The sequence below is a fragment of the Ipomoea nil genome, unplaced genomic scaffold (genome assembly GCF_001879475.1).
Source record: "Ipomoea nil cultivar Tokyo-kokei standard unplaced genomic scaffold, Asagao_1.1 scaffold1361, whole genome shotgun sequence".
Taxonomy (NCBI): Eukaryota; Viridiplantae; Streptophyta; class Magnoliopsida; order Solanales; family Convolvulaceae; genus Ipomoea; species Ipomoea nil.
In genome coordinates this window covers 1,028,624-1,054,907 of record NW_017617789.1, presented here as the reverse complement: position 1 = coordinate 1,054,907, position 26,284 = coordinate 1,028,624, and the positions used below count along the sequence as shown (strand labels likewise).

Here is a 26,284-nt window from a genome sequence, read left to right as displayed (position 1 = left end):
AATGACCAAAAGCGTCTACCAAAACCAAAAGCGTCTACCAAAACCAAAAGCCGTGTACCAAAAGCGCGTCTTCTTGTCCAACAATGTGCGTGGATTTTGTACTTAATGTGCGTGAGTTTGTACTTAATGTGCGTGGATTTTGTACTTAATGTGCGTGAGTTTGTGCTTAAGATCTAACACTTAAGGTGCGTGGCTTTCTTCCAAACACGCGGTTTTTTTTTTTTTTTTTTTAATTTTCATTGATTTGAGCTGTTGATTTAGATTTGGTCAACGGCTCAGATCTAACCGCACAACCGCACGGGAAGCTATATCCGCACATGAACCCTTCCATATATATATATATATATATATATATATATATATATATATATATATATATATATATATATATATATATATATATATATATATATATGGGAATGCTCAGATGAGAACTGTTATGTAAGAAAGAACTAATAATCAATCGCAGTCGTCTACGTGTCCAGATTTAACGAATCAAATATAATTTTAAAAAATGACGCAGTGACATTTTCGTAAATAAATTGAACTTTGGTGAAAGTAATTGGTGCAAGTGTGCCAGTAAAAAAAATGCAAGTAAAATCACTTAAAAGTGCAACTATTTTCACTAAATAGTGCAAGTAATTTACCATTTTAGCATTGGTGCACTTAATGATTAATTAAGTCTTTCATATTAGTGCACTTAATAGTCTTAATGATAACGTTAGGTGCACTTAATATTGATACTTAGTGTACATTATTTGTTGTACTTTTAATACATTTTACTTGCACTATATAAAACTGTTACTTGCACTTTTAACACAATTTACTTGCACTTCAAAGTGCAATTATTTATGAAAATGCCACCGCGTGATTTTTTTTTTTTTTTTTTAAACAGCGTTTCTAATTCGTTAGATCCGGACACCAGTCCCCCCACCCCACCCCTTTATATATATGTATGTATATGTATGTTATGTATATGTATACATATATAGCATGAAAAATATTATATAAAATCTATATTTATGTTGAAAATATTAATAGTTTGAATAGCTTAGTTGGTTGAACTCAAAATTGTATCTTATAAATAACTTATGTCATGGGTTCAAATCTCATTAGCAACACACGCTTTTAATTATATTCTCTATTTCATTTCTTCACAAGATAAATTAAATAATTTTAGTCTACTTTTTATGAATCATTTAATTAACAAATTAAATGATCTTTTAGTCTAGTTTTTATAAATCATTTAATTAATATAGTATACAAGTTTATAATATACTTTATTGTATTGGAATTAATTTAAAAAAATCGATCTAACTAAAAGAAATTAAAATTTAAAAGTATTTATGAATATATTGTTATTCAAATTATTTTATCTAATTGATTATGTTTCATATATTCTCAAAAATATGTTGTAATTTATAATGTATTTTGTATTTTAACCTTATTATGGTTGTTTGATATTTTGTCATTGACATTTCTAACGTCATTTAATATTCGCCCCACTCAGATGATTTTTTGGATCTGTCACTGGACACGTACGTGGACGACTGTGATTGGTTCTTAGTTCTCTCCTGGACACTTGGTTCTCACTTGATCAGTCTCATATATATATTATATATATGGATCAGTTTACGTGCGAAAACTCTCCCAAGTGAAAGATGAGGTGAAATATGAGCTGTTGATCTATAATCTAGATCAATGGCTCAAATCAAGAAAAATTATTTTTTTAAAAAAAACGTGCTTCTGCCAACATGCATGCAAATGATCAACTGTCTCAAACTAATGCAGCTTAAGATATAAAACTACGCACCTTAACTTATAAAACAACACACCTTAAGTTTAAACTGATGCACCTTAAATTAGAAAAATGACGCACCTTAAGAATTAAAGATGCACCTAAAGCTTTAGACTGATGCACCTTAAACTAGCAAAGTGACACACCTTAAATTATAAATATACGCACCATAAGAAGGAAAACGACGCACCTTAAGCTATGAAAAGACGCACCTAAAGCTTTAGACTGACGCACTTTAAAGTTTTAACGAAAAACGTACCTTAAATTCTCAACTAAAGAACTGATAGTATAGAAACCACGCACCTTAAGAAGGAGAACGATGCACCTTAAGTTTATCCAATATGCAAAAACACCAAATTGCCACCGAATTTTTTTTTAAAAGTTTTCTTCAATCTAGATTGTTGATTTCGATTAGATCAAGGGCTAAGATTAAACCTCATCTTTTACCTGAAGCCTAGCTATTACAGCATTCGATCTCTATTATATATATATATATATATATATATATATATATATATATATAGGTGTTCAACAACACCAAGGCACTAGTGCCATTTTCATGCCTCTGATAATTCATTTTCGTCTCTTGCGGAGGATTTGGGTCACATAATCCGATCCCCAACATGGAGTAATAGTAGTATGAACGGTTGGAAGTGGAGAAGTAGATCGATAATACTGCTACCTCATTGGTCATTACACCTGCAATTTGGGTTTCAACAATAATACAACTACACTCCAAATCTCCATTTTTTAAACATATACTTATAAATTAATTAAGCTAGCTAATAAAGTAGGATTTGCCCTCTAATAATTAGATGGTTGTTATAAATTTCTATTTTGTTTTCTTGACTTATAAGTTTATGTCTCTCTCTCTCTCTCGCTCTCTCTTTTTGTTTGTTTTTTTTTTGTTTGTTTTTGTTTTTTTTTTTTGTTTTTTTTTTTTTTTGTTTTTTTTTGTTTTTTTTTTACATCAAAATCTCCTAGCTAATGCTTTAATTTTCAAAGGATGATATATACATTTGGTACTATTTTTTCCTAGACCTGATCCAGATCGAGATTAGCTAAATGATTCATACACTTGTTACGTTATTTAAAAGTACATATGAATTGTCATAGGTACCGATCCGAATTGAATAGCCTTCCACCAACAATGTAATTTGTATATATATATAATCAAACAACAAAGGGGACTTTCCCTCGAGCAATTGTTTGAATATATAATTACTTTTGGTCGCGCTCTGTATCATTCTTTCTTGTTTTGCTTTTCCACAACACTAATTTGTGAATAAAATAACAAATTAAATTTTTATCTTCCTTGTTAAATATTTTGTAATCTAGTGAGATAACTAGTTTTGCAATTCGAAATAAAATGTCATAACTCAACCTCTCATCCTCTTATTAGATGTACAAAAATATTTCATCATCATGATGAGTAATTGAGTACTTTAAGTCTCCAATACAAATGAAATATATATACATTTCAATAACTATTAAACTTTCCTTTGGGTAAAATAATGTTGAAGGTAGTAAGGAAATTTTAGTGGGGAGAAGAGAAGCTAAGTGAGAATTGGAAACTTCTCTTGTGGAAGAACTTGAGCAAAAGGAATTAAACCAACCTCCAAACTCCTTTTAATCATATCATAATCACAAGTCCATCTTATAATTTCTTGCTAATAGATTTAAGTCTATCTATTGGTACATGCATATATACAACACATGTCTGCCCATGGGCAGCTCAGTTGGTCACAATGGTAAAGTTTAGGAACAATATACTGACCCGAGATCAAGTCTTATCAGTGATAGTGTCAATTTCTGAAATGCAGCCAATTGGAAATTGAAAAACCCTAATTAAACTACAGAAAACCAAACTGCTGGTAGTGGCCCAGCCCCATGTATAATAATTGCGCACAAACTCAAGTGGGAATGCTCATGTGCATTGTTTATTGTCTGCCCTAAAATTGTTCTAACCTACTATATTACGTCACAGCACAATCCTTTGTCCTTAAATTCCAACCCTCCACCACCATTTCCGAACGAAAGAAATGCAAAATCTCTAATTCAACAAACCACACATCAAATTTCCGCCATTACAGACAACTCTCGAGCTCGCTAGCTAGCTTAGCAGGCTGCAATTTGGTTAGTAATAATGGCGGCAGAATGCACTGAAACCTCTGTTGTAAACCCTAACCCTAATTCCTCCGCACAGAACTGGTGGCATGAAATCATGCACGCAAACTCCCTGTGCTCGTGGACCACCTCCGGTAACGGCGGCGGCGGCGACGGAGACGGCGGCCTTGTTGCTTCTTCCAATAACTTCCCGCCGTGGCAGCACTCCAGCAATCACTCCTCGGAGTCGTCCGGCGAGGACGACGTCTCCATTTCGAATCAGTCCGTGCTCACCGCCGAGTCCTCCCGGCAGCTGGTGGACGGCGGCGCCGGGGCCTTAGCCGGCGAGTTGATCGGCGAAACTACCTCCGATCAAAACCATCTATGGAGTCACTTTCTCTTGTAAGTTGAATATTAATTGGAAATGGAGTACAAAAGGTTTTCTTTAATTTTGCTAGTTCAAAGTTTATATTATAGTTTGATTATTGTTTTTACAAAATATTTAATTCTAACTTGTCTAAAATCTAGTCTAAGAAATTGGTAATCATGACTCACTATGATTCCGAAAATCAACACTTGATACCTTTAACATAGCGTGGATGCCGAAAATGTCATAATTAAAGGAGTCTAACCTAGCTAGCAAAAACATAGGTTCCTATTTGTAATACAGTCAATTTTGACTTATTTGATCGTTATTAGCTGATTGACTTGGTTAAACATTCAATATAAGTGTTTGATTATATAATTTTTTGTAACAACTTATTATTCCGAAATGTTAAAATTCAAAAAGCTGATCAAAGTAGTTTTTTCAATAAACTTTTTTGACAAAATATTATTTTACATGTGAGTAGTTTTTTCGATAAACTTTTTTGACAAAATATTATTTTACATGTGATCAGTTATAAGCTAATAGCCTAGTAACCCAATTACTATTGATATAATTAATTGAATCCAAATTAAAAATTGATGGCATGTATAAGTGGAGGGAGCACTAGAGGAGGCATGGAGTACAAAAGTCATCCACAACAAGTAGTAGGAGAGGGCATGCTCAACCTATCATCATCATCATCAACCAACTTGGATATTATGTCAAACTGCGATGACTACTTGAAGAAAATGGGCAGCACCGCCGCCGCCTACGAATTCAACCTCGTCAACACCACCACGGCGGCGCTCAAAGACCCCGGCGGCTTCATCAACCACCCATTTGGCGGCGGCGGCCATGAAACCCAAAGACCGCCCGCCGGGATGCTTGATCATCACCAGCCGCCGCCCATGTTCGCCGCTGGACACCCTTGCGGCCAGCAGCTGCATGATGTTTCATGCATTTGCAGTGACACCAACCATAATAATAATAATCCTTCTAGAGAGTTGAATGATTTCAGTGCATCTTTCCAGAGCTATTTAAGCAAGCCACTTTTGGATATAAATCATGAGTATAAACCCACTCTCAAAACCTTGCAATACTTGTCTTCTTCTTCTTCTGCTGGTTATGTTACTAAGAAAAACACCGCCGCCGGCCTCCGCCCTTCTCCGGTAAGCTCCCTCCCACCTACCCACCTACCTAAATAATTAAATTTGTGATATATTGAAGGTGTTTGGTAAATAACTGTTAACTTATTGGGTTCGTTGGTTTGATTAGTTAATAGCATTAGTTGATTGTAGAAATATGTTTTGACAAATTAGGGGATTAGATTCAAAATAACTTTCTTGAAAAGTTGATAAAAAAGCTACTTTGAGTAACTTTTTAATAAGCTGAAAGCCAAAATTGGTTGATAAGATCACAAGGGAGTAAACTACACAGTTTTGATCTGACTCTTATACCACTTGTTAGAATCAAGTGTTTACAACTATGCCACAAGCTATAGCTCAGAACAACTTTATTTCCTTATTTACAGTCACCCAGAGGCAGGGTATTGAACTTCAGCCTCTGCCTAATAATCCTTAGCCCCGAATTGGTTAGATTTGACCTTTTATTGATCTCCGTCCAACAAAACTTTTGATTATTAAGGCAACAGTTTGACCGACTTGGTTGGGGTGAAATCCTATTTAAAATCATAAATTTATGTTCTGATCTGATCTACTGATTTATATTATAATTAACCATAATTGTACGTTAAGGTGCAGTCTAGGGCATCAACATGCAGCACAGTGAGCAGAAGCCATGGAAGGGGCCAAGGGATTCATGGCAACGAAGGGAGGAAGAAGAAAACTGATCAAGACAACACAGAAAAAATGAACTCAAAAAGGCCCAAGAATGATAACCCGGCTTCCAAGGTACTATAATATAATCATTATTTTCACTATAAATCCCTTCGCCTAATAGCTAAGAAAAAGTGGAGTTTATTTAGTCACGGTCGATTTAGCAGTGTTTATATTATTACGTGTATATAAAACCCAGATCAGATGAGAGCTTATTTTGATTGGGATTGAATAAAATGTAGATGCAGGTGCCAAAAGTGAAGGTTGCGGATAAGATCGCGGCACTCCAACAAATTGTGTCGCCATTCGGAAAGGTGAGCACCAAAAAGAGAAAAGTGAAAAGGTGTCCGATTATTAAACAACGTTAATAATATTATAATAAGCCTGTTGTGGTGATCCATATGTTAACGATAATATTGGGATTGATTTAATGTGTGTAGACCGATACAGCGTCTGTGCTGTGGGAAGCAATAGGCCATATCAGATTCTTGCAAGAGCAAATACAGGTGACAACAACATACTCAGTTTGTTATATATAATAATGCAACTTTGTAACGTAAGTAACGTTTGTGTTGCTACTTTTTTAATTTGCAGCTTCTCACCAACGCCTATGCCAAGAGTAACGCAAGAAAGGTAACAAAATTACTAACAATTGTACGTGTTAATTCCAGCATATTTTGAAAAATTACGAAGTATATATTGATTAGGTCAGGTAACCCCAACCAAGTTAATCGGGCTTTTGGCTGGATAATCATAAGATTCCAATTTTAACTCTTTTGGTTTGAGCCGGTCAGTTATGGGTAACCTAGGCTGGTTGACCTCATTGTGGTTCTTTGCCGGCTAGGGTCATAAGCTAAGGTCGGATAATGGTTGTGAGTTTTCTTAAAAATCCGTGAACATTATTATGTCATTGATTCTGACCTTTTACAAAGTCAATTGTCCAGCCTCGTTCTGGACTTTGGAGGGTTGAGTCTAGTATCCTGCCATCAAAATGCGACGATAACTGTTCCGCAAGTATAAGGAAATTAAATAAATTAAATTGGGGCATTTGAGGTAGTGGTAAGCATTAATTGATCTAACAATTTATTATATGTTATGGATGTGATGCAGGATGTGGCATGGGGAGGGTTACTAGTGGATGGTAGAAAAGATGGAGGAGGAGATGCAAAGGTGGTTGATCTAAGGAGTAGAGGGCTATGCTTGGTTCCCATATCATACACTCCTCAAATCTATCGAGAGAGCAACGCATCTGATTACTTGATTCCTACGTACAGAGGCTGCTTGTACGGATGAGTATATTATATTGTTGTATGTATCCATTCATCCAACACAAACAAATTAAAGTAGCTTAGCTAGCTAGCTGCCTAGTGAAGCAGGAGCAGAAGAAGAAGAAGAAGCATTTCCTTTCTTTATATATACAGTGTATCAGAGTTGATTATGATATGATTATGCATATATGCATGATTAGAGTTTAAGTGTTAATTCAACATGCAATATATGGATTTGTTTACATATTAATTAATTGATATCGACAGGGACGGAGCCAGAAATTCGGTTGGGGGGGGGGCGAAAAAGTACAGACAAATTCAGAAATTTTTTCCAGTAAAAACGAAACATTAGAGCAAAAGAGATAGTTTAAAAATAAGTAAATAAATTAGATAAGACATATAGTTGTAAATATTGTTGGATATGGACGAAAATTAAAACACAACAAAACTTTATAAAAATATGAAACATATATATGTGTTAACTAAGTTGATAGTAAGATTTGAACCCTTAACCTTTACTAATACAAAACAAATGCTCTACCAATTATTCCAATTCACTTTTTGTTAATATTTAGTAATTTATTTTATACTAATACTAAAATCTGTAGTATCGACATCAATTTTGATACACTTTAAATACTCGAGTTTTGTTAATAAAAATAAGAAATAGATTATATATATAAGTTTGAAAGGACTATTATATATGATCTATATATGCGAGTGCAAGGACATAATGATACTCGTATATAAATTAGTGTGCTGCCAATAATAAAATTTGAAGGAGAGTAATCCCTCAAGTAGTAAAATAAATATAATTTTTTTAATGGGCGATTTAAATTTTCTGGATTATTTTACTTCATCTACGATGGAATAATGGTGCTTTAATTTGCCCAATTGTTTAGAAGACTCAAACAAATCTACACGTTCAAGAAGAACAACACACCAAACTGAAACTTGATCGTATAAAAGGAAGAAGTCAAACAAAGGGAAGACTCTGGACAAGCCAATCCCTCTCCTTTCTCCACAAGGCAACCACATCTATGCTTTTCTTATATATGCGTGATTCCAAAATCTCGCCACGCACCGTACGTTGTCTAGCTGCAAAAACATGTAGCTCCTCCACCCCCACCCCCACCCCCTTTTCTCCATTCTTGAGTGCCATCTCTTCTTCATGAAATTAAACGATCTCCATTAGCGGTCTCTAAGAAGGGCTCTCTCAACCACATGCTGATATGCATGTAAGATCTCAACAAAATATATAGTAAAACCATTTGACTTTACTTAGCTTAAAAAGTTTGAGATTTGTCTTTTGAGTTATATATAAGCAAGATTATGCCATTTTTTAAAAAAAATTTTGTTATATATAAGTGCGATTGCTCCGGAGGCATATTAGCTCAGTTGGTTAGATCGTCGTGCTAATAACGCGAAGGTCACATGTTTGAGACTTGTATGGACCATTTTTAAAAATTCTTAAGTGGGATTGGATCTCCTACCGCCATCACTGCCGAACCTAACTCCACCTTGTTTGTTACCAAAACACTTGCACTAACACAACCACCAACTCTAGTAGATTTTGACTTCCACACCACACCCCTCTTCTCCCGTCTTGAGTGTCATATATCTTCTTCATGAAACGACCCCTGTTAATAGTCTCTAAGAAGGGCTCTCTCAACCACTTGCATGCAGCATCACAACAGAATATATAGTAATATCATTTGGCGGCTTTACTTAGCCTAAAAAGTCTGATATTTTTGTCTTTTGAGTTATCATGAAAAAAAAGATTGCATTCTTATCATTTTATTTAAATTATTATATGCTCCTTATATGAACAAATGAGTATCAAATGCGCCTAATCATAGCACGCTTAGCCAAAAGCCTAACAAACCGTAACAAACACAATTTGATAAGTACTTCCAATTGCTTTTCAATTCCATTTTCTCTTGCCAATAAATAAATAAATAATTGTTAGTTTAAGTATTTGATCAAAGATCTTAATATAAATGGTCATATTTAACCATTATACATTATATTGCGGTTATTGAAAAATATATTGACGAGGCCTATTAGCTCAGTTGGTTAGAGCGTCGTGCTAATAACGCGAAGGTCACAGGTTCGAGACCTGTATGGGCCATTATTAAAAATTCGTTATACATAAGCAAGATTAGGCCATTTTTTAAAAAAATTTGTTACAAAATATAAGTGGGATTGGATCTCCTACCGCCATCACTGCCGAACCTAACTCCACCTTGTTTCTTATCAAAACACTTGCACTCACACAACAACCAACTCTAGCAGATTTTGATTTCCACCCCACCCCCCTCTTCTCCCTTCTTGAGTGTCATATATCTTCTTCATGAAACGACCCCCATTAATAGTCTCTAAGAAGGGCTCTCTCAACCACTTGCATGAAGCATCGCAACATAATATATAGTAATATCATTTGGCGGCTTTACTTAGCCTAAAAAGTCTGATATTTTTGTCGTTTGAGTTATCGTGAAAAAAAAGATTGCATTCTTATCATTTTATTTAAATTATTATATGCTCCTTTTATGAACAAATGAGTATCAAATGCGCCTAATCTTAGCACGCATAGCCAAAAGCCTAACAAACCGTAAGAAAAACAATTTAATAAGTACTTCCAATTGCTTTTCAATTCCATTTTCTCTTGCCAATAAATAAATAAATAATTGTGTGTTTAAGTATTTGATCAAAGATCTTAGTATAAATGGTCATATTTAACCATTATACGTTATATTGGGGTTATTGAAAAATATATTGACGAGGCCTATTAGCTTAGTTGGTTTGAGCGTCGTGTTAATAATGCGAAGGTCACAGGTTCAAGACTTGTATGGGCCATTTTTAAAAATTCGTTATATATAAGCAAGATTAGGCCATTTTTTAAAAAATTTTGTTACAAAATATAAGTGGGATTGGATCTCCTACCGCCATCACTGCCGAACCTAACTCCACCTTGTTTTTTTATCAAAACACTTGCACTCACACAACCACCAACTCTAGCAGATTTTGATTTCCACCCCACCCCCATCTTCTCCCTTCTTGAGTGTCATATATCTTCTTCATGAAACGACCCCCATTAATAGTCTCTAAGAAGGGCTCTCTCAACCACTTGCATGCAGCATCGCAGCAGAATATATAGTAATATCATTTGGCGGCTTTACTTAGCCTAAAAAGTCTGATATTTTTGTCTTTTGAGTTATCATGAAAAAAAAGATTGCATTCTTATTATTTTATTTAAATTATTATATGCTCCTTATATGAACAAATGAGTATCAAATGCGCCTAATCTTAGCACGCTGATGTTATCACATCTGTGCTTGTTTTTATAGTTATTTTGAATCATCTCAGTAATTAAGTTCTTTAATTTCGCTTATTTAATACATATTTTCCTTGCTATTATCATTTAATTATGGTTCACACTTGTTTTGAATGTTTTACGGTGTTTGTTAGTGTTTTTGAACCATTGTAGGTCAATTCTATGAGCAAGGGGAGTTTAAGGATGAGTTTGGAGCAATTTTGGACAAGTTCGGGGCCCAGAGGACTCGACGCGTCGAGCCAAAGGCTCGACACGTCGAAAATTTCCCGTAGCATCACAAAATTGAGCCAAAGAGGCTCGACGCGTCGAGAAAGACGCGAGCAAATTCCGCGCGAAACATAATGGCGCTGAAAGTTGGCATTCTCCTTTCTAAATCAAGAAGCAATAAATTGAGGCGCAAACTTCAAGTTTCCAAATCCAAAATTCAATTTCAATTTCCAAAGCTTCATCTTCCAAAATCAAATGTTAACAAATATTGAAGAATTCGGCAATTTGCTAATTAATTTAGAAGATTCCTATTTCATCTCAACTTTGTACCCACTATAAAATCCCTCCTTCCTCAACCCTAATAAGACACCGAGAGATTTTTAGAGTTCTTTGTAGACAAGAAAGAGAGAAATCAAGAGGCTCACGTTGTCTTTGGAAGCAAGGAGGAAGCCAAGGAGATTTGGGAGAATCGCTTGGTTAATTCTTGTACTCTTTTGAAGATTTGTAATCCTTTATTCATAATTGCTATGTATAATTTAGCCATGCTCGGCTAAATTCTTTAAGGATTTTTGGGTGAATTTGTTTATGAACCTATGTGCCTAGTTCGTTAATTTCTTAATATATTTATGTTTGGTTTTATGATTTGTGTTGCAATCTTGTTTTAATCTGTTGTTGTTGGTAGTTAAAGGCCTAAATTACTAGCTTCACAGTCATGTTTGTGTCACCAATGGGAGTTGGGGCATAAATTAGGGCACACACGATTGCACCTAATGGTTGGTCCTTGGGAAAGGGGAACTTATTAGGGGAAGTTTATTCTAGATTATTGCTCATCGGGAGATGGTAGTAATTAGGAATAATTGAATGCTGATCTTTGATCTTATTGGGTGTTTAAGCCATGGGAGTGGAAATTCACTAGGAATAGAGATTACGGGAGTAATTCGATTCCACTTTGCATTCCCATACAAATCTTAATTCCAAACCAAATATTACAAACGTTAATTGGCACTAGGTGATTAAACATTGTGACCCCAAGAATCCTATTTTGCTCTATTGTCTACAAAACCTTGCTACTTATTTTATTCTGCTTGTTATTTTATGCAATCAATCCACCTTCAAGTTTTGTTCGGACTAGTTTCATATGAGTAACCTAGTAGCTAGTGATTAGTACCCCACCTCTCTATGGTTCGACAACCCGAATACTCCGGGTATTATTTGTTTGCCCCAAATTACAACAATCAAATTGGCGCCGTTGCCGGGGAGGTGGCGTTACGTACTGACATTAGTGAAAGTCTTACTTTAGGAGTCTAGTCCATTTTATTTATTTATTTATTTATTTATTTATTTATTTATTTTATTTGCTAATCCATAACAAGTTCCTTGTTCTTGAGTGTGATTTTGCTTTGAATCTAAGAACTTGGCTTTTTATGCATACACGATCTCTTGGGAAAGAAGGATTATTACCTTTGAATCTTGAGATTGAGAAAAGAGCCAAGTTTCTTAGGAAACAAACTAGGATGGCACAGGTACAAGAAAACCAAGCTGAAGGGAGATCAATGTCTGACTACCTTGCTCCGGATGTTGAGGAGCATGGTAGCATCAATATTCCAAATGTGGAGGCCAATAACTTTGCGATCAATCCGGCCATACTCAGCATGGCTGCGGCAGATCGATTTGGAGGGATGCCCACGGAAGATCCCAATACTCACGCCACCAAGTTCCTACGACTTTGTGGCACTTTCAAGATAAATGGAGTCACTCAAGATGCTGTCAGACTTAGGCTTTTTCCCTTTACACTGAAGGACAGGGCTGAAGATTGGTTATCCTCACATCCAGATAACCATTTTGACACTTGGGACAAATTACATGGAGAATTTTTGAAGAAGTTCTATCCTATCTCCAAAACTCAAAGGATGAGAAGGGCAATTCAAAACTTTAAGCAACTGGCAACTGAGTCCCTCACTGAGTCTTGGGAGAGATTTAAGGAATTGAAGAGGCAATGTCCACACCATGGATTTCAAAGTTGGGATTTGATGATGTCTTTCTATGAAGGATTGCTTGATAATTCTAGGATTTTGGTGGATGCTTCTTCGGGTGGTTCGTTCACGATTCTAGAGCCAACACAAGCCGGGGAACTATTGGAGAAAATTGCTATGAATGGATCTACTTGGTACACAGAGAGGTCTCCACAAAAGCTTGTAGGAGGAATTCATGATGCGGGGCAATTAGCGGATTTGTCAACAAAGTTGGATAATGTGGTCTCCATGGTTCAAAAACTTGCCCAAATCACCATCCAAAATCACAATGTGAGTCATGTTTCTAACCCTCCTACTCTTGGTCGAGTTTTGATGTGTGAACTTTGTGGTGGTGGACACAAGTCAGGGGATTGTATCGACGAGTTAAATTCCCAAACCTCTATGGAGCAAGTAAATATGTTGGGATATAATAGGCCTCATCAACAGTCTTTCCAACCTCAAGGGACCTACCATCCTAATAATTCAAGGAACCATCCCGGCTTTTCATGGAGCAACCCAATGGGAGCTGCCAACCCTCAACACTTTGTTAATAGAGGTCCTCTGGGTTTTCAAGGTACTCAAGTTCAATCTAAATTTCCCGTTTTAGAGGCCCCACCACAATCGAATACGGAAGTATTGTTGGAAAAATTGATTAAAGGTCAGTTAGAGATTACAGAAAGGATGGATAAAATGGATGCTCGCCAAAATATGGTTGAAAAGCAATTAGCAAATCAACCTTCTATATCAAGTACTAAAGTCACAGGGAAGTTGCCAGCTATGCCTGAAAATCCAAGGGAGCATGTAAATGCAATTGTTACAAGGAGTGGCAAAGTACTTGAAGAGCCACCTTTTCCAATCAAAGTATCAATTCCTAAAAAGACAGTTGAGGAGAAAATTGAAGAGATACTTGATGGTATAGAAGATGAGCCAATTGCTGTGCAAAATAATCCACAAGTTCAAAAGGAAGTAGAGAAACCTGTGAGAAGGTATGTACCCCCATTGCCTTTTCCTCAAAATCTAGAAACAACAAAAGAAAGTAGGTGGAAAAATTTTTTGGAGATTGTTGAGAGTTTGAAAGTTTCAGTTCCCTTACTTGATTTGCTTTCACAAGTTCCCTCTTATGGAAAATTTTTGAAAGAGATTCTAGCTAAGAAAAAGAAATATGGGGAACGAGAGATGGTAGCTGTGGCACAAGAGTATCAAGCGTTGACCCCGGGAATTGGGAGGAATATACCTAAGCATAGAGATCCGGGGAAGTTCACAATTCCTTGTGTGATTGGAGGCCGACCTTTAAAGGGATCCCTTTGTGATTTAGGAGCCAGTGTGAGTGTTATGCCTCTTGCTCTTTGTCAAGGGTTAGGGTTGGGAGAACCAAAACCAATCCAATTCACCTTAGAAATGGCGGATAGATCCATCGTAAAGCCTATTGGAATTCTTGAAGATGTCCCAATTCGTGTGGACAAGTATTTTGTGCCTTGTGATTTTATTGTGATAGATGTCCGAAGGAACCTAGACGTTCCACTCATTTTGGGGAGGCCCTTCCTAGCCACTATTGGAGCAATGATTGATGCAAGGAAGGGGTCCATGATTTTTGACTTTGGGGAGGAAAAGGTGGAATTTAATGTTCTTGATGAGCCAAAAATCATTGATTGCAAGTCAATTTTGCACATCGACCCTACTCTCAAGGTGACACATGATGAGTATTTGCATTTGAAGAGTCTATGGGGTGATGAGATCAAACTCGCGGATCAACCAGGATGAGCACTTCATAACCAGGTTAGGTCGAGCTAGCGACGTTAAACTTAGCGCTTCATGGGAGGCACCCCATGTTATCTTTTATTTCTTTCATATTTATTGCTTTCTAGTTTAATTTTATTGCTTTCTAGATTCGTTTTTTGCTTTCTAAGTTCGTGATTATTTTATTGCTTTTTAGTTTTCTCTTTTCTCTTGTTCTACTTTTCTTTTATTTTGCATCAGGGATGATGCAAAGTTTTAAGTGTGAGGGGGAGGAATCATTAATTTGGGGATATTTCTAAAATTTTAAAATTTTTGCTTTTGCTTGGATGACTCATATGCTATTTTTGGTGAATAAGTTACTTGTCTTAGCATGCAGTTACAATTACTCTCTCTTGTTGGTTTGTGGTTTGTTTTAGTGGTGCTTGCTGCATCTCAATTTGTGATGGATGATTCAAGGTGTAACACATATTTGATCTATTCCCTTGCCAATAGCTTTGTTAACCACTTAATAATTGGATTAATTCTTGATCTTGTGTTTTGCATTGCTAGTGAAGGCTTATGTGAGATTCCGGTCATGGATGTTTTGCTAGAACTTGCCTCATTACTCCCTAAGTGATGTCTAAATTTTGCATGTTTTGAAGTGATTTAGGCCATTTTTGTTTAGCCATACCCTTTAAACCTGTCCATATATATATATTTTTATCCTTCGTGTCCCCATTGTGCCTTTTGTTTGTTCAAATAAGTGCTAAGCACTTATCCCCTCTTTGTGATTGTTTTTCTTTGATTTACCCCATTATTATAACCCTTAGCCCGTGGCCAAATATTTCCCTTCCACCCTTGAGAGAATGAAACTTTTATCTTTATCTTTTCCGTAAGAAGAGTTTTATGGAGTTGTGCTACGAAAAAAAAAAAAAAGCAGCTAGTGTTACAAATGTTCAAGTGTGGAGGTCATGAAAGTTTGGATTAAAATTATCTTGCTATATCCAAAAGAAGTCCAAAGACAAAGAAAAGAATGAGAAAAAAAAAAAAGAAAGAGAAAATTTGAAAGTTTTTGAGTTTGGATCCCCACTTTACCAAAAAGTTGCTAAGTTCTTAAAAGAAATTTGCTCCTTGAAATTATGATTATCTCATCTCTTCCAAATTTTGAAAAGTTTAGATAAATTGTGACATTCTCTCTTTTTGATTAATTTTTCCATACCACTTCTTTGTTAGCCATCACCCGTAGCCCCATTATAAGCTAAATAAAGTCCTATTTGATCTTAGCATGAATTCTTAGATTTGATCTAGGGGAGTATGAAGGGCAAGCCTATGGGATCTCATTCATGAGCCGTGTCTTGCATAATCTCAACTGAGTACTTGTACACACTTGATCCTCACACACTTTAAATTCTTGGTGCTCGGTTATTGGCTTGAAAATGGGTCTCTTATGTGCCAAACTAATTTGATTCTTGAAGCTTGTTGTTTTGTAGCAAGTGGGTTGGTGGTTTGAAAGGTTGTGCAAGAGAGAGCATGAGTAATTTGTATGTTTTGACTTGTGATTTTATTCCTTAGTTTTGCTTGAGGACAAGCAAAGGCTTAAGTGTGAGGGGGTGATGTTATCACATCTGTGCTTGTTTTTATAGTTATTTTGAATCATCTCAGTAATTAAGTTCTTTAATTTCGCTTATTTAATACATATATTCCTTGCTATTATCATTTAATTATGGTTCACACTTGTTTTGAATGTTTTACGGTGTTTGTTAGTGTTTTTGAACCATTGTAGGTCAATTCTATGAGCAAGGGGAGTTTAAGGATGAGTTTGGAGCAATTTTGGACAAGTTCGGGGCCCAGAGGACTCGACGCGTCGAGCCAAAGGCTCGACACGTCGAAAATTTCCAGTAGCATCACAAAACTGAGCCAAAGAGGCTCGACGCGACGCGTCGAGAAAGACGCGAGCAAATTCCGCGCGAAACATAATGGCGCTGAAAGTTGGCATTCTCCTTTCTAAATCAAGAAGCAATAAATTGAGGCGCAAACTTCAAGTTTCCAAATCCAAAATTCAATTTCAATTTCCAAAGCTTCATCTTCCAAAATCAAATGTTAACAAATATTGAAGAATTCGGCAATTTGCTAATTAATTTAGAAGATTCCTATTTCATTTCAACATTGTACCCACTATAAAATCCCTCCTTCCTCAACCCTAATAAGACACCGAGAGATTTTTAGAGTTCTTTGTAGACAAGAAAGAGAGAAATCAAGAGGCTCAAGTTGTCTTTGGAAGCAAGGAGGAAGCCGAGGAGATTTGGGAGAATCGTTTGGTTAATTCTTGTACTCTTTTGAAGATTTGTAATCCTTTATTCATATTTACTATGTATAATTTAGCCATGCTCGGCTAAATTCTTTAAGGATTTTTGGGTGAATTTGTTTATGAACCTATGTGCCTAGTTCGTTAATTTCTTAATATATTTATGTTTGGTTTTATGATTTGTGTTGCAATCTTGTTTTAATCTGTTGTTGTTGGTAGTTAAAGGCCTAAATTACTAGCTTCACAGTCATGTTTGTGTCACCAATGGGAGTTGGGGCATAAATTAGGGCACACACGATTGCACCTAATGGTTGGTCCTTTGGAAAGGGGAACTTATTAGGGGAAGTTTATTCTAGATTATTGCTCATCGGGAGATGGTAGTAATTAGGAATAATTGAATGCTGATCTTTGATCTTATTGGGTGTTTAAGCCATGGGAGTGGAAATTCACTAGGAATAGAGATTACGGGAGTAATTCGATTCCACTTTGCACTCCCATACAAATCTTAATTCCAAACCAAATATTACAAACGTTAATTGGCACTAGGTGATTAAACATTGTGACCCCAAGAATCCTATTTTGCTCTATAGTCTACAAAACCTTGCTACTTATTTTATTTTGCTTGTTATTTTATGCAATCAATCCACCTTCAAGTTTTGTTCGGACTAGTTTCATATGAGTAACCTAGTAGCTAGTGATTAGTACCTCACCTCTCTGTGGTTCGACAACCCGAATACTCCGGGTATTATTTGTTTGCCCCAATTTACAGCAATCACACGCTTAGCCAAAAGCCTAACAAACCCTAACAAAAACAATTAAATAAGTACTTCCAATTGCTTTTCAATTCCATTTTCTCTTGCCAATAAATAAATAAATAATTGTTTGTTTATAAGTATTTAATCAAAGATCTTAGTATAAATTGTCATATTTAACCATTATACGTTATATTGGGGTTATTGAAAAATATATTGATCAGGCCTATTAGCTCAGTTGGTTAGAGCGTCGTGCTAATAACGCGAAGGTCACAGGTTCGAGACTTGTATGGGCCATTTTTAAAAATTCGTTATATATAAGCAAGATTAGGCCATTTTTTAAAAATTTTGTTACAAAATATAAGTGGGATTGGATCTCCTACCGCCATCACTGCCGAACCTAACTCCACCTTGTTTCTTATCAAAACACTTGCACTCACACAACCACCAACTCTAGCAGGTTTTGATTTCCACCCCACCCCCCTCTTCTCCTTTCTTGAGTGTCATATATCTTCTTCATGAAACGACCCCCATTAATATTCTCTAAGAAGGGCTATCTCAACCACTTGCATGAAGCATCGCAACATAATATATAGTAATATCATTTGGCGGGTTTACTTAGCCTAAAAAGTTTGATATTTTTGTCTTTTGAGTTATCATGAAAAAAAAGATTGCATTCTTATCATTTTATTTAAATTATTATATGCTCCTTATATGAACAAATGAGTATCAAATGCGCCTAATCTTAGCACGCTTAGTCAAAAGCCTAACAAACCGTAACAAAAACAATTTAATAAGTATTTCCAATTGCTTTTCAATTCCATTTTCTCTTGCCAATAAATAAATAAATAATTGTTTGTTTAAGTATTTGATCAAAGATCTTAGTATAAATGGTCATATTTAACCATTATACGTTATATTGGGGTTATTGAAAAATATATTGATTAGGCCTATTAGCTCAGTTGGTTAGAGCGTCGTGCTAATAACGCAAAGGTCACAGGTTCGAGACTTGTATGGGCCATTTTTAAAAATTCGTTATATATAAGCAAGATTAGGCCATTTTTTAAAAATTTTGTTACAAAATATAAGTGGGATTGGATCTCCTACCGCCATCACTGCCGAACCTAACTCCACCTTGTTTCTTATCAAAACACTTGCACTCACACAACCACCAACTCTAGGAGGTTTTGATTTCCACCCCACCCCTCTCTTCTCCCTTCTTGAGTGTCATATATCTTCTTCATGAAACGACCCCCATTAATAGTCTCTAAGAAGGGCTCTCTCAACCACTTGCATGCAGCATCGCAACATAATATATAGTAATATTATTTGGCGGCTTTACTTAGCCTAAAAAGTTTGATATTTTTGTCTTTTGAGTTATCATGAAAAAAAAGATTGCATTCTTATCATTTTATTTAAATTATTATATGCTCCTTATATGAACAAATGAGTATCAAATGCGCCTAATCTTAGCACGCTTAGCCAAAAGCCTAACAAACCGTAACAAAAACAATTTAATAAGTATTTCCAATTGCTTTTCAATTCCATTTTCTCTTGCCAATAAATAAATAAATAATTGTTTGTGTAAGTATTTGATCAAAGATCTTAGTATAAATGGTCATATTTAACCATTATACGTTATATTGGGGTTATTGAAAAATATATTGACTAGGCCTATTAGCAGTTGGTTAGAGCGTCGTGCTAATAACGCGAAGGTCACAGGTTCGAGACCTGTACGGGCCATTTTTAAAAATTCGTTATATATAAGCAAGATTAGGGCATTTTTTAAAAAATTTTGTTACAAAATATAAGTGGGATTGGATCTCGTACCGCCATCACTGCCGAACCTAACTCCACCTTGTTTCTTATCAAAACACTTGCACTCACACAACCACCAACTCTAGCAGATTTTGATTTCCACCCCACCCCCCTCTTCTCCCTTCTTGAGTGTCATATATCTTCTTCATGAAACGACCCCCATTAATAGTCTCTAAGAAGGGCTCTCTCAACCACTTGCATGCATCATCGCAACATAATATATAGTAATATCATTTGGCGGCTTTACTTAGCCTAAAAAGTCTGATATTTTTGTCTTTTGAGTTATCATGAAAAAAAGATTGCATTCTTATCATTTTATTTAAATTATTATATGCTCCTTATATGAACAAATGAGTATCAAATGCGCCTAATCTTAGCACGCTTAGCCAAAAGCCTAACAAACCGTAACAAAAACAATTTAATAAGTACTTCCAATTGCTTTTCAATTCCATTTTCTCTTGCCAATAAATAAATAAATAATTGTTTGTGTAAGTATTTGATCAAAGATCTTAGTATAAATGGTCGTATTTAACCATTATACGTTATATTGGGGTTATTGAAAAATATATTGACGAGGCCTATTAGCTCAGTTGATTAGAGCGTCGTGCTAATAACGCGAAGGTCACAGGTTCGAGACCTGTACGGGCCATTTTTAAAAATTCGTTATATTATGCAAGATTAGGCCATTTTTTAAAAAATTTTGTTACAAAATATAAGTGGGATTGGATCTCGTACCGCCATCACTGCCGAACCTAACTCCACCTTGTTTCTTATCAAAACACATGCATTCACACAACCACCAACTCTATCAGGTTTTGATTTCCACCCCACCCCCTCTTCTCCCTTCTTGAGTGTCATATATCTTCTTCTTGAAACGACCCCCATTAATAGTCTCTAAGAAGGGCTCTCTCAACCACTTGCATGCAGCATCGCTACATAATATATAGTAATATCATTTGGCGGCTTTACTTAGCCTAAAAAGTTTGATATTTTTGTCTTTTGAGTTATCATGAAAAAAAAGATTGCATTCTTATCATTTTCTTTAAATTATTATATGCTCCTTATATGAACAAATGAGTATCAAATGCGCCTAATCTTAGCACGCTTAGTCAAAAGCCTAACAAACCGTAACAAAAACAATTTAATAAGTATTTCCAATTGCTTTTCAATTCCATTTTCTCTTGCCAATAAATATATAAATAATTGTTTGTGTAAGTATTTGATCAAAGATCTTAGTATAAATGGTCATATTTAACCATTATACGTTATATTGGGGTTATTGAAAAATATATTGACGAGGCCTATTAGCTCAGTTGGTTAGAGCGTCGTGCTAATAGCGCGAAGGTCACAGGTTCGAGACCTGTATGGGCCATTTTTAAAAATTCGTTATATATAAGCAAGATTAGGCCATTGTTTAAAAAATTTTGTTATAAAATATAAGTGGGATTGAATCTCCTACCGCCATCACTGCCGAACCTAACTCCACCTTGTTTCTTATCAAAACACTTGCACTCACACAACCACCAACTCTAGCAGATTTTGATTTCCACCCCACCCCCCTCTTCTCCCTTCTTGAGTGTCATATATCTTCTTCATGAAACGACCCCCATTAATAGTCTCTAAGAAGGGCTCTCTCAACCACTTGCATGCAGCATCGCAACATAATATATAGTAATATCATTTGGCGGCTTTACTTAGCCTAAAAAGTTTGATATTTTAGTCTTTTGAGTTATCATGAAAAAAAAGATTGCATTCTTATCATTTTATTTAAATTATTATATGCTCCTTATATGAACAAATGAGTATCAAATGCGCCTAATCTTAGCACACTTAGCCAAAAGCCTAACAAACCGTAACAAAAACAATTTAATAAGTATTTCCAATTGCTTTTTAATTCCATTTTCTCTTGCCAATAAATAAATAAATAATTGTTTGTGTAAGTATTTGATCAAAGATCTTAGTATAAATGGTCATATTTAACCATTATACGTTATATTGGGGTTATTGAAAAATATATTGACGAGGCCTATTAGCCCAGTTGGTTAGAGCGTCGTGCTAATAACGCGAAGGTCACAGGTTCGAGACCTGTACGGGCTATTTTTAAAAATTCGTTATATATAAGCAAGATTAGGGCATTTTTTAAAAAATTTTGTTACAAAATATAAGTGGGATTGGATCTCGTACCGCCATCACTGCCGAACCTAACTCCACCTTGTTTCTTATCAAAACACTTGCACTCACACAACCACCAACTCTATCAGGTTTTGATTTCCACCCCACCCTCTCTTCTCCCTTCTTGAGTGTCATATATCTTCTTCATGAAACGACCCCCATTAATAGTCTCTATGAAGGGCTCTCTCAACCACTTGCATGCAGCATCGCAACATAATATATAGTAATATCATTTGGCGGCTTTACTTAGCCTAAAAAGTCTGATATTTTTGTCTTTTGAGTTATCATGAAAAAAAAGATTGCATTCTTATCATTTTATTTAAATTATTATATGCTCCTTATATGAACAAATGAGTATCAAATGCGCCTAATCTTAGCACGCTTAGTCAAAAGCCTAACAAACCTTAACAAAAACAATTTAATAAGTACTTCCAATTGTTTTTCAATTCCATTTTCTCTTGCCAATAAATAAATAAATAATTGTTTGTTTAAGTATTTGATCAAAGATCTTAGTATAAATGGTCATATTTAACCATTATACGTTATATTGGGGTTATTGAAAAATATATTGACGAGGCCTATTAGCTCAGTTGGTTAGAGCGTCGTGCTAATAACGCGAAGGTCACAGGTTTGAGACCTGTACGGGCCATTTTTAAAAATTCGTTATATATAAGCAAGATTAGGGCATTTTTTAAAAAATTTTGTTACAAAATATAAGTGGGATTGGATCTCCTACCGCCATCACTGCCGAACCTAACTCCACCTTGTTTCTTATCAAAACACTTGCACTCACACAACCACCAACTCTATCAGGTTTTGATTTCCACCCCACCCTCTCTTCTCCCTTCTTGAGTGTCATATATCTTCTTCATGAAACGACCCCCATTAATAGTCTCTATGAAGGGCTCTCTCAACCACTTGCATACAGCATCGCAACATAATATATAGTAATATCATTTGGCGGCTTTACTTAGCCTAAAAAGTCTGATATTTTTGTCTTTTGAGTTATCATGAAAAAAAAAAGATTGCATTCTTATCATTTTATTTAAATTATTATATGCTCCTTATATGAACAAATGAGTATCAAATGCGCCTAATCTTAGCACGCTTAGCCAAAAGTCTAACAAACCGTAACAAAAACAATTTAATAAGTACTTCCAATTGCTTTTCAATTCCATTTTCTCTTGCCAATAAATAAATAAATAATTGTTTGTTTAAGTATTTGATCAAAGATCGTAGTATAAATGGTCATATTTAACCATTATACGTTATATTGGGGTTGTTGAGAAATATATTGACGAGGCCTATTAGCTCAGTTGGTTAGAGCGTCGTGCTAATAACGCGAAGGTCACAGGTTCGAGACCTGTATGGGCCATTTTTATAAATTCCTTATATATAAGCAAGATTGGGCCATTTTTAAAAAAAATTTGTTATAAAATATAAGTGGGATTGGATCTCCTACCGCCATCACTGCCGAACCTAACTCCACCTTGTTTCTTATCAAAACACTTGCACTCACACAACCACCAACTCTAGCAGATTTTGATTTCCACCCCACCCCCCTCTTCTCCCTTCTTGAGTGTCATATATCTTCTTCATGAAACGACCCCCATTAATAGTCTCTAAGAAGGGCTCTCTCAACCACTTGCATGCAGCATCGCAACATAATATATAGTAATATCATTTGGCGGCTTTACTTAGCCTAAAAAGTTTGATATTTTTGCCTTTTGAGTTATCTTGAAAAAAAAGATTGCATTCTTATCATTTTATTTAAATTATTATATGCTCCTTATATGAACAAATGAGTATCAAATGCGCCTAATCTTAGCACGCTTAGCCAAAAGCCTAACAAACCGTAACAAAAACAATTTAATAAGTACTTCCAATTGCTTTTCAATTCCATTTTCTCTTGCCAATAAATAAATAAATAATTGTTTGTTTAAGTATTTGATCAAAGATCTTAGTATAAATGGTCATATTTAACCATTATACGTTATATTGGGGTTATTGAAAAATATATTGACGAGGCCTATTAGCTCAGTTGGTTAGAGCGTCGTGCTAATAACGCGAAGGTTACAGGTTCGAGACCTGTATGGGCCATTTTTAAAAATTCGTTATATATAAGCAAGATTAGGCCATTTTTGAAAAAAATTTGTTACAAAATATAAGTGGGATTGGATCTCGTACCGCCATCACTGTCGAACCTAACTCCACCTTGTTTCTTATCAAAACACATGCACTCACACAACCACCAACTCTATCAGGTTTTGATTTCCACCCCACCCCCTCTTCTCCCTTCTTGAGTGTCATATATCTTCTTCTTGAAACGACCCCCATTAATAGTCTCTAAGAAGGGCTCTCTCAACCACTTGCATGCAGCATCGCTACATAATATATAGTAATATCATTTGGCGGCTTTACTTAGCCTAAAAAGTATGATATTTTTGTCTTTTGAGTTATCATGAAAAAAAAGATTGCATTCTTATCATTTTATTTAAATTATTATATGCTCCTTATATGAACAAATGAGTATCAAATGCGCCTAATCTTAGCACGCTTAGCCAAAAGCCTAACAAACCGTAACAAAAACAATTTAATAAGTATTTCCAATTGCTTTTCAATTCCATTTTCTCTTGCCAATAAATAAATAAATAATTGCTTGTGTAAGTATTTGATCAAAGATCTTAGTATAAATGGTCACATTTAACCATTATACGTTATATTGGGGTTATTGAAAAATATATTGACTAGGCCTATTAGCTCAGTTGGTTAGAGCGTCGTGCTAATAACGCGAAGGTCACAGGTTCGAGACCTGTACGGGCCATTTTTAAAAATTCGTTATATATAAGCAAGATTAGGGCATTTTTTAAAAAATTTTGTTACAAAATATAAGTGGGATTGGATCTCGTACCGCCATCACTGCCGAACCTAACTCCACCTTGTTTCTTATCAAAACACTTGCACTCACACAACCACCAACTCTAGCAGATTTTGATTTCCACCCCACCCCCCTCTTCTCCCTTCTTGAGTGTCATATATCTTCTTCATGAAACGACCCCCATTAATAGTCTCTAAGAAGGGCTCTCTCAACCACTTGCATGCAGCATCGCAACATAATATATAGTAATATCATTTGGCGGCTTTACTTAGCCTAAAAAGTTTGATATTTTAGTCTTTTGAGTTATCATGAAAAAAAAGATTGCATTCTTATCATTTTATTTAAATTATTATATGCTCCTTATATGAACAAATGAGTATCAAATGCGCCTAATCTTAGCACACTTAGCCAAAAGCCTAACAAACCGTAACAAAAACAATTTAATAAGTACTTCCAATTGCTTTTCAATTCCATTTTCTCTTGCCAATAAATAAATAAATAATTGTTTGTTTAAGTATTTGATCAAAGATCTTAGTATAAATGGTCATATTTAACCATTATACGTTATATTGGGGTTATTGAAAAATATATTGACGGGGCCTATTAGCTCAGTTGGTTAGAGCGTCGTGCTAATAACGCGAAGGTCACAGGTTCGAGACCTGTACGGGCTATTTTTAAAAATTCGTTATATATAAGCAAGATTAGGGCATTTTTTAAAAAATTTTGTTACAAAATATAAGTGGGATTGGATCTCGTACCGCCATCACTGCCGAACCTAACTCCACCTTGTTTCTTATCAAAACACTTGCACTCACACAACCACCAACTCTATCAGGTTTTGATTTCCACCCCACCCTCTCTTCTCCCTTCTTGAGTGTCATATATCTTCTTCATGAAACGACCCCCATTAATAGTCTCTATGAAGGGCTCTCTCAACCACTTGCATGCAGCATCGCAACATAATATATAGTAATATCATTTGGCGGCTTTACTTAGCCTAAAAAGTCTGATATTTTTGTCTTTTGAGTTATCATGAAAAAAAAAGATTGCATTCTTATCATTTTATTTAAATTATTATATGCTCCTTATATGAACAAATGAGTATCAAATGCGCCTAATCTTAGCACGCTTAGCCAAAAGTCTAACAAACCGTAACAAAAACAATTTAATAAGTACTTCCAATTGCTTTTCAATTCCATTTTCTCTTGCCAATAAATAAATAAATAATTGTTTGTTTAAGTATTTGATCAAAGATCGTAGTATAAATGGTCATATTTAACCATTATACGTTATATTGGGGTTATTGAAAAATATATTGACGAGGCCTATTAGCTCAGTTGGTTAGAGCGTCGTGCTAATAACGCGAAGGTCACAGGTTCGAGACCTGTATGGGCCATTTTTATAAATTCCTTATATATAAGCAAGATTAGGGCCATTTTTAAAAAAATTTTGTTATAAAATATAAGTGGGATTGGATCTCCTACCGCCATCACTGCCGAACCTAACTCCACCTTGTTTCTTATCAAAACACTTGCACTCACACAACCACCAACTCTAGCAGATTTTGATTTCCACCCCACCCCCCTCTTCTCCCTTCTTGAGTGTCATATATCTTCTTCATGAAACGACCCCCATTAATAGTCTCTAAGAAGGGCTCTCTCAACCACTTGCATGCAGCATCGCAACATAATATATAGTAATATCATTTGGCGGCTT

General features: G+C 35.4%; 1 protein-coding gene and 13 non-coding genes across 16 annotated transcripts; all 14 read left to right on the top strand.

The window, feature by feature from the left end:
• Window positions 1-3,814: 3,814 nt before the first annotated feature.
• Window positions 3,815-7,624, top strand: LOC109185737. Of its 3 annotated transcripts, none has more exons than XM_019335690.1 (7): window positions 3,815-4,306; window positions 4,885-5,440; window positions 6,026-6,181; window positions 6,355-6,420; window positions 6,547-6,612; window positions 6,701-6,739; window positions 7,217-7,624. In XM_019335690.1, exons 1-7 carry the CDS (start codon window positions 3,945-3,947, stop codon window positions 7,397-7,399), a joined length of 1,428 nt encoding a protein of 475 aa, XP_019191235.1. In that variant the 5' UTR covers window positions 3,815-3,944; the 3' UTR covers window positions 7,400-7,624. The 3 variants fall into 3 exon arrangements, with proteins under 3 accessions (XP_019191235.1, XP_019191234.1, XP_019191233.1); XM_019335689.1 differs by having other exon boundaries at window positions 3,816-4,306; window positions 6,032-6,181; window positions 6,349-6,420; XM_019335688.1 differs by having other exon boundaries at window positions 3,816-4,306; window positions 6,349-6,420.
• Window positions 7,625-9,431: 1,807 nt separating this feature from the next.
• Window positions 9,432-9,505, top strand: TRNAI-AAU. The gene has a single exon. It is a non-coding gene; the product is annotated as a tRNA-Ile (tRNA).
• Window positions 9,506-10,156: 651 nt separating this feature from the next.
• On the top strand, window positions 10,157-10,230 carry TRNAI-AAU. The gene has a single exon. It is a non-coding gene; the product is annotated as a tRNA-Ile (tRNA).
• Window positions 10,231-17,923: 7,693 nt separating this feature from the next.
• TRNAI-AAU lies at window positions 17,924-17,997 on the top strand. The gene has a single exon. It is a non-coding gene; the product is annotated as a tRNA-Ile (tRNA).
• A 650-nt stretch (window positions 17,998-18,647) lies between these two features.
• Window positions 18,648-18,721, top strand: TRNAI-AAU. Its single transcript has one exon. It is a non-coding gene; the product is annotated as a tRNA-Ile (tRNA).
• Window positions 18,722-20,093: 1,372 nt separating this feature from the next.
• Window positions 20,094-20,167, top strand: TRNAI-AAU. Its single transcript has one exon. It is a non-coding gene; the product is annotated as a tRNA-Ile (tRNA).
• Window positions 20,168-20,816: 649 nt separating this feature from the next.
• TRNAI-AAU lies at window positions 20,817-20,890 on the top strand. The gene has a single exon. It is a non-coding gene; the product is annotated as a tRNA-Ile (tRNA).
• A 651-nt stretch (window positions 20,891-21,541) lies between these two features.
• Window positions 21,542-21,615, top strand: TRNAI-AAU. The gene has a single exon. It is a non-coding gene; the product is annotated as a tRNA-Ile (tRNA).
• A 650-nt stretch (window positions 21,616-22,265) lies between these two features.
• On the top strand, window positions 22,266-22,339 carry TRNAI-AAU. The gene has a single exon. It is a non-coding gene; the product is annotated as a tRNA-Ile (tRNA).
• A 652-nt stretch (window positions 22,340-22,991) lies between these two features.
• On the top strand, window positions 22,992-23,065 carry TRNAI-AAU. Its single transcript has one exon. It is a non-coding gene; the product is annotated as a tRNA-Ile (tRNA).
• Window positions 23,066-23,716: 651 nt separating this feature from the next.
• On the top strand, window positions 23,717-23,790 carry TRNAI-AAU. The gene has a single exon. It is a non-coding gene; the product is annotated as a tRNA-Ile (tRNA).
• Window positions 23,791-24,440: 650 nt separating this feature from the next.
• Window positions 24,441-24,514, top strand: TRNAI-AAU. Its single transcript has one exon. It is a non-coding gene; the product is annotated as a tRNA-Ile (tRNA).
• A 651-nt stretch (window positions 24,515-25,165) lies between these two features.
• TRNAI-AAU lies at window positions 25,166-25,239 on the top strand. The gene has a single exon. It is a non-coding gene; the product is annotated as a tRNA-Ile (tRNA).
• A 651-nt stretch (window positions 25,240-25,890) lies between these two features.
• Window positions 25,891-25,964, top strand: TRNAI-AAU. The gene has a single exon. It is a non-coding gene; the product is annotated as a tRNA-Ile (tRNA).
• The last annotated feature ends 320 nt before the right edge of the window (window positions 25,965-26,284 follow it).

What these genes read in the sequence shown, in the direction of transcription:
- LOC109185737 (XM_019335688.1), top strand. Translation starts at nt 3,945, where the DNA reads ATGGCGGCAGAATGCACTGAAACCTCTGTTGTAAACCCTAACCCTAAT. An exon ending in CCGGCCTCCGCCCTTCTCCG is followed by an intron (nt 5,441 to 6,025) that starts GTAAGCTCCCTC and finishes TTGTACGTTAAG; the next exon opens with GTGCAGTCTAGGGCATCAAC. An exon ending in TTGTGTCGCCATTCGGAAAG is followed by an intron (nt 6,421 to 6,546) that starts GTGAGCACCAAA and finishes TAATGTGTGTAG; the next exon opens with ACCGATACAGCGTCTGTGCT.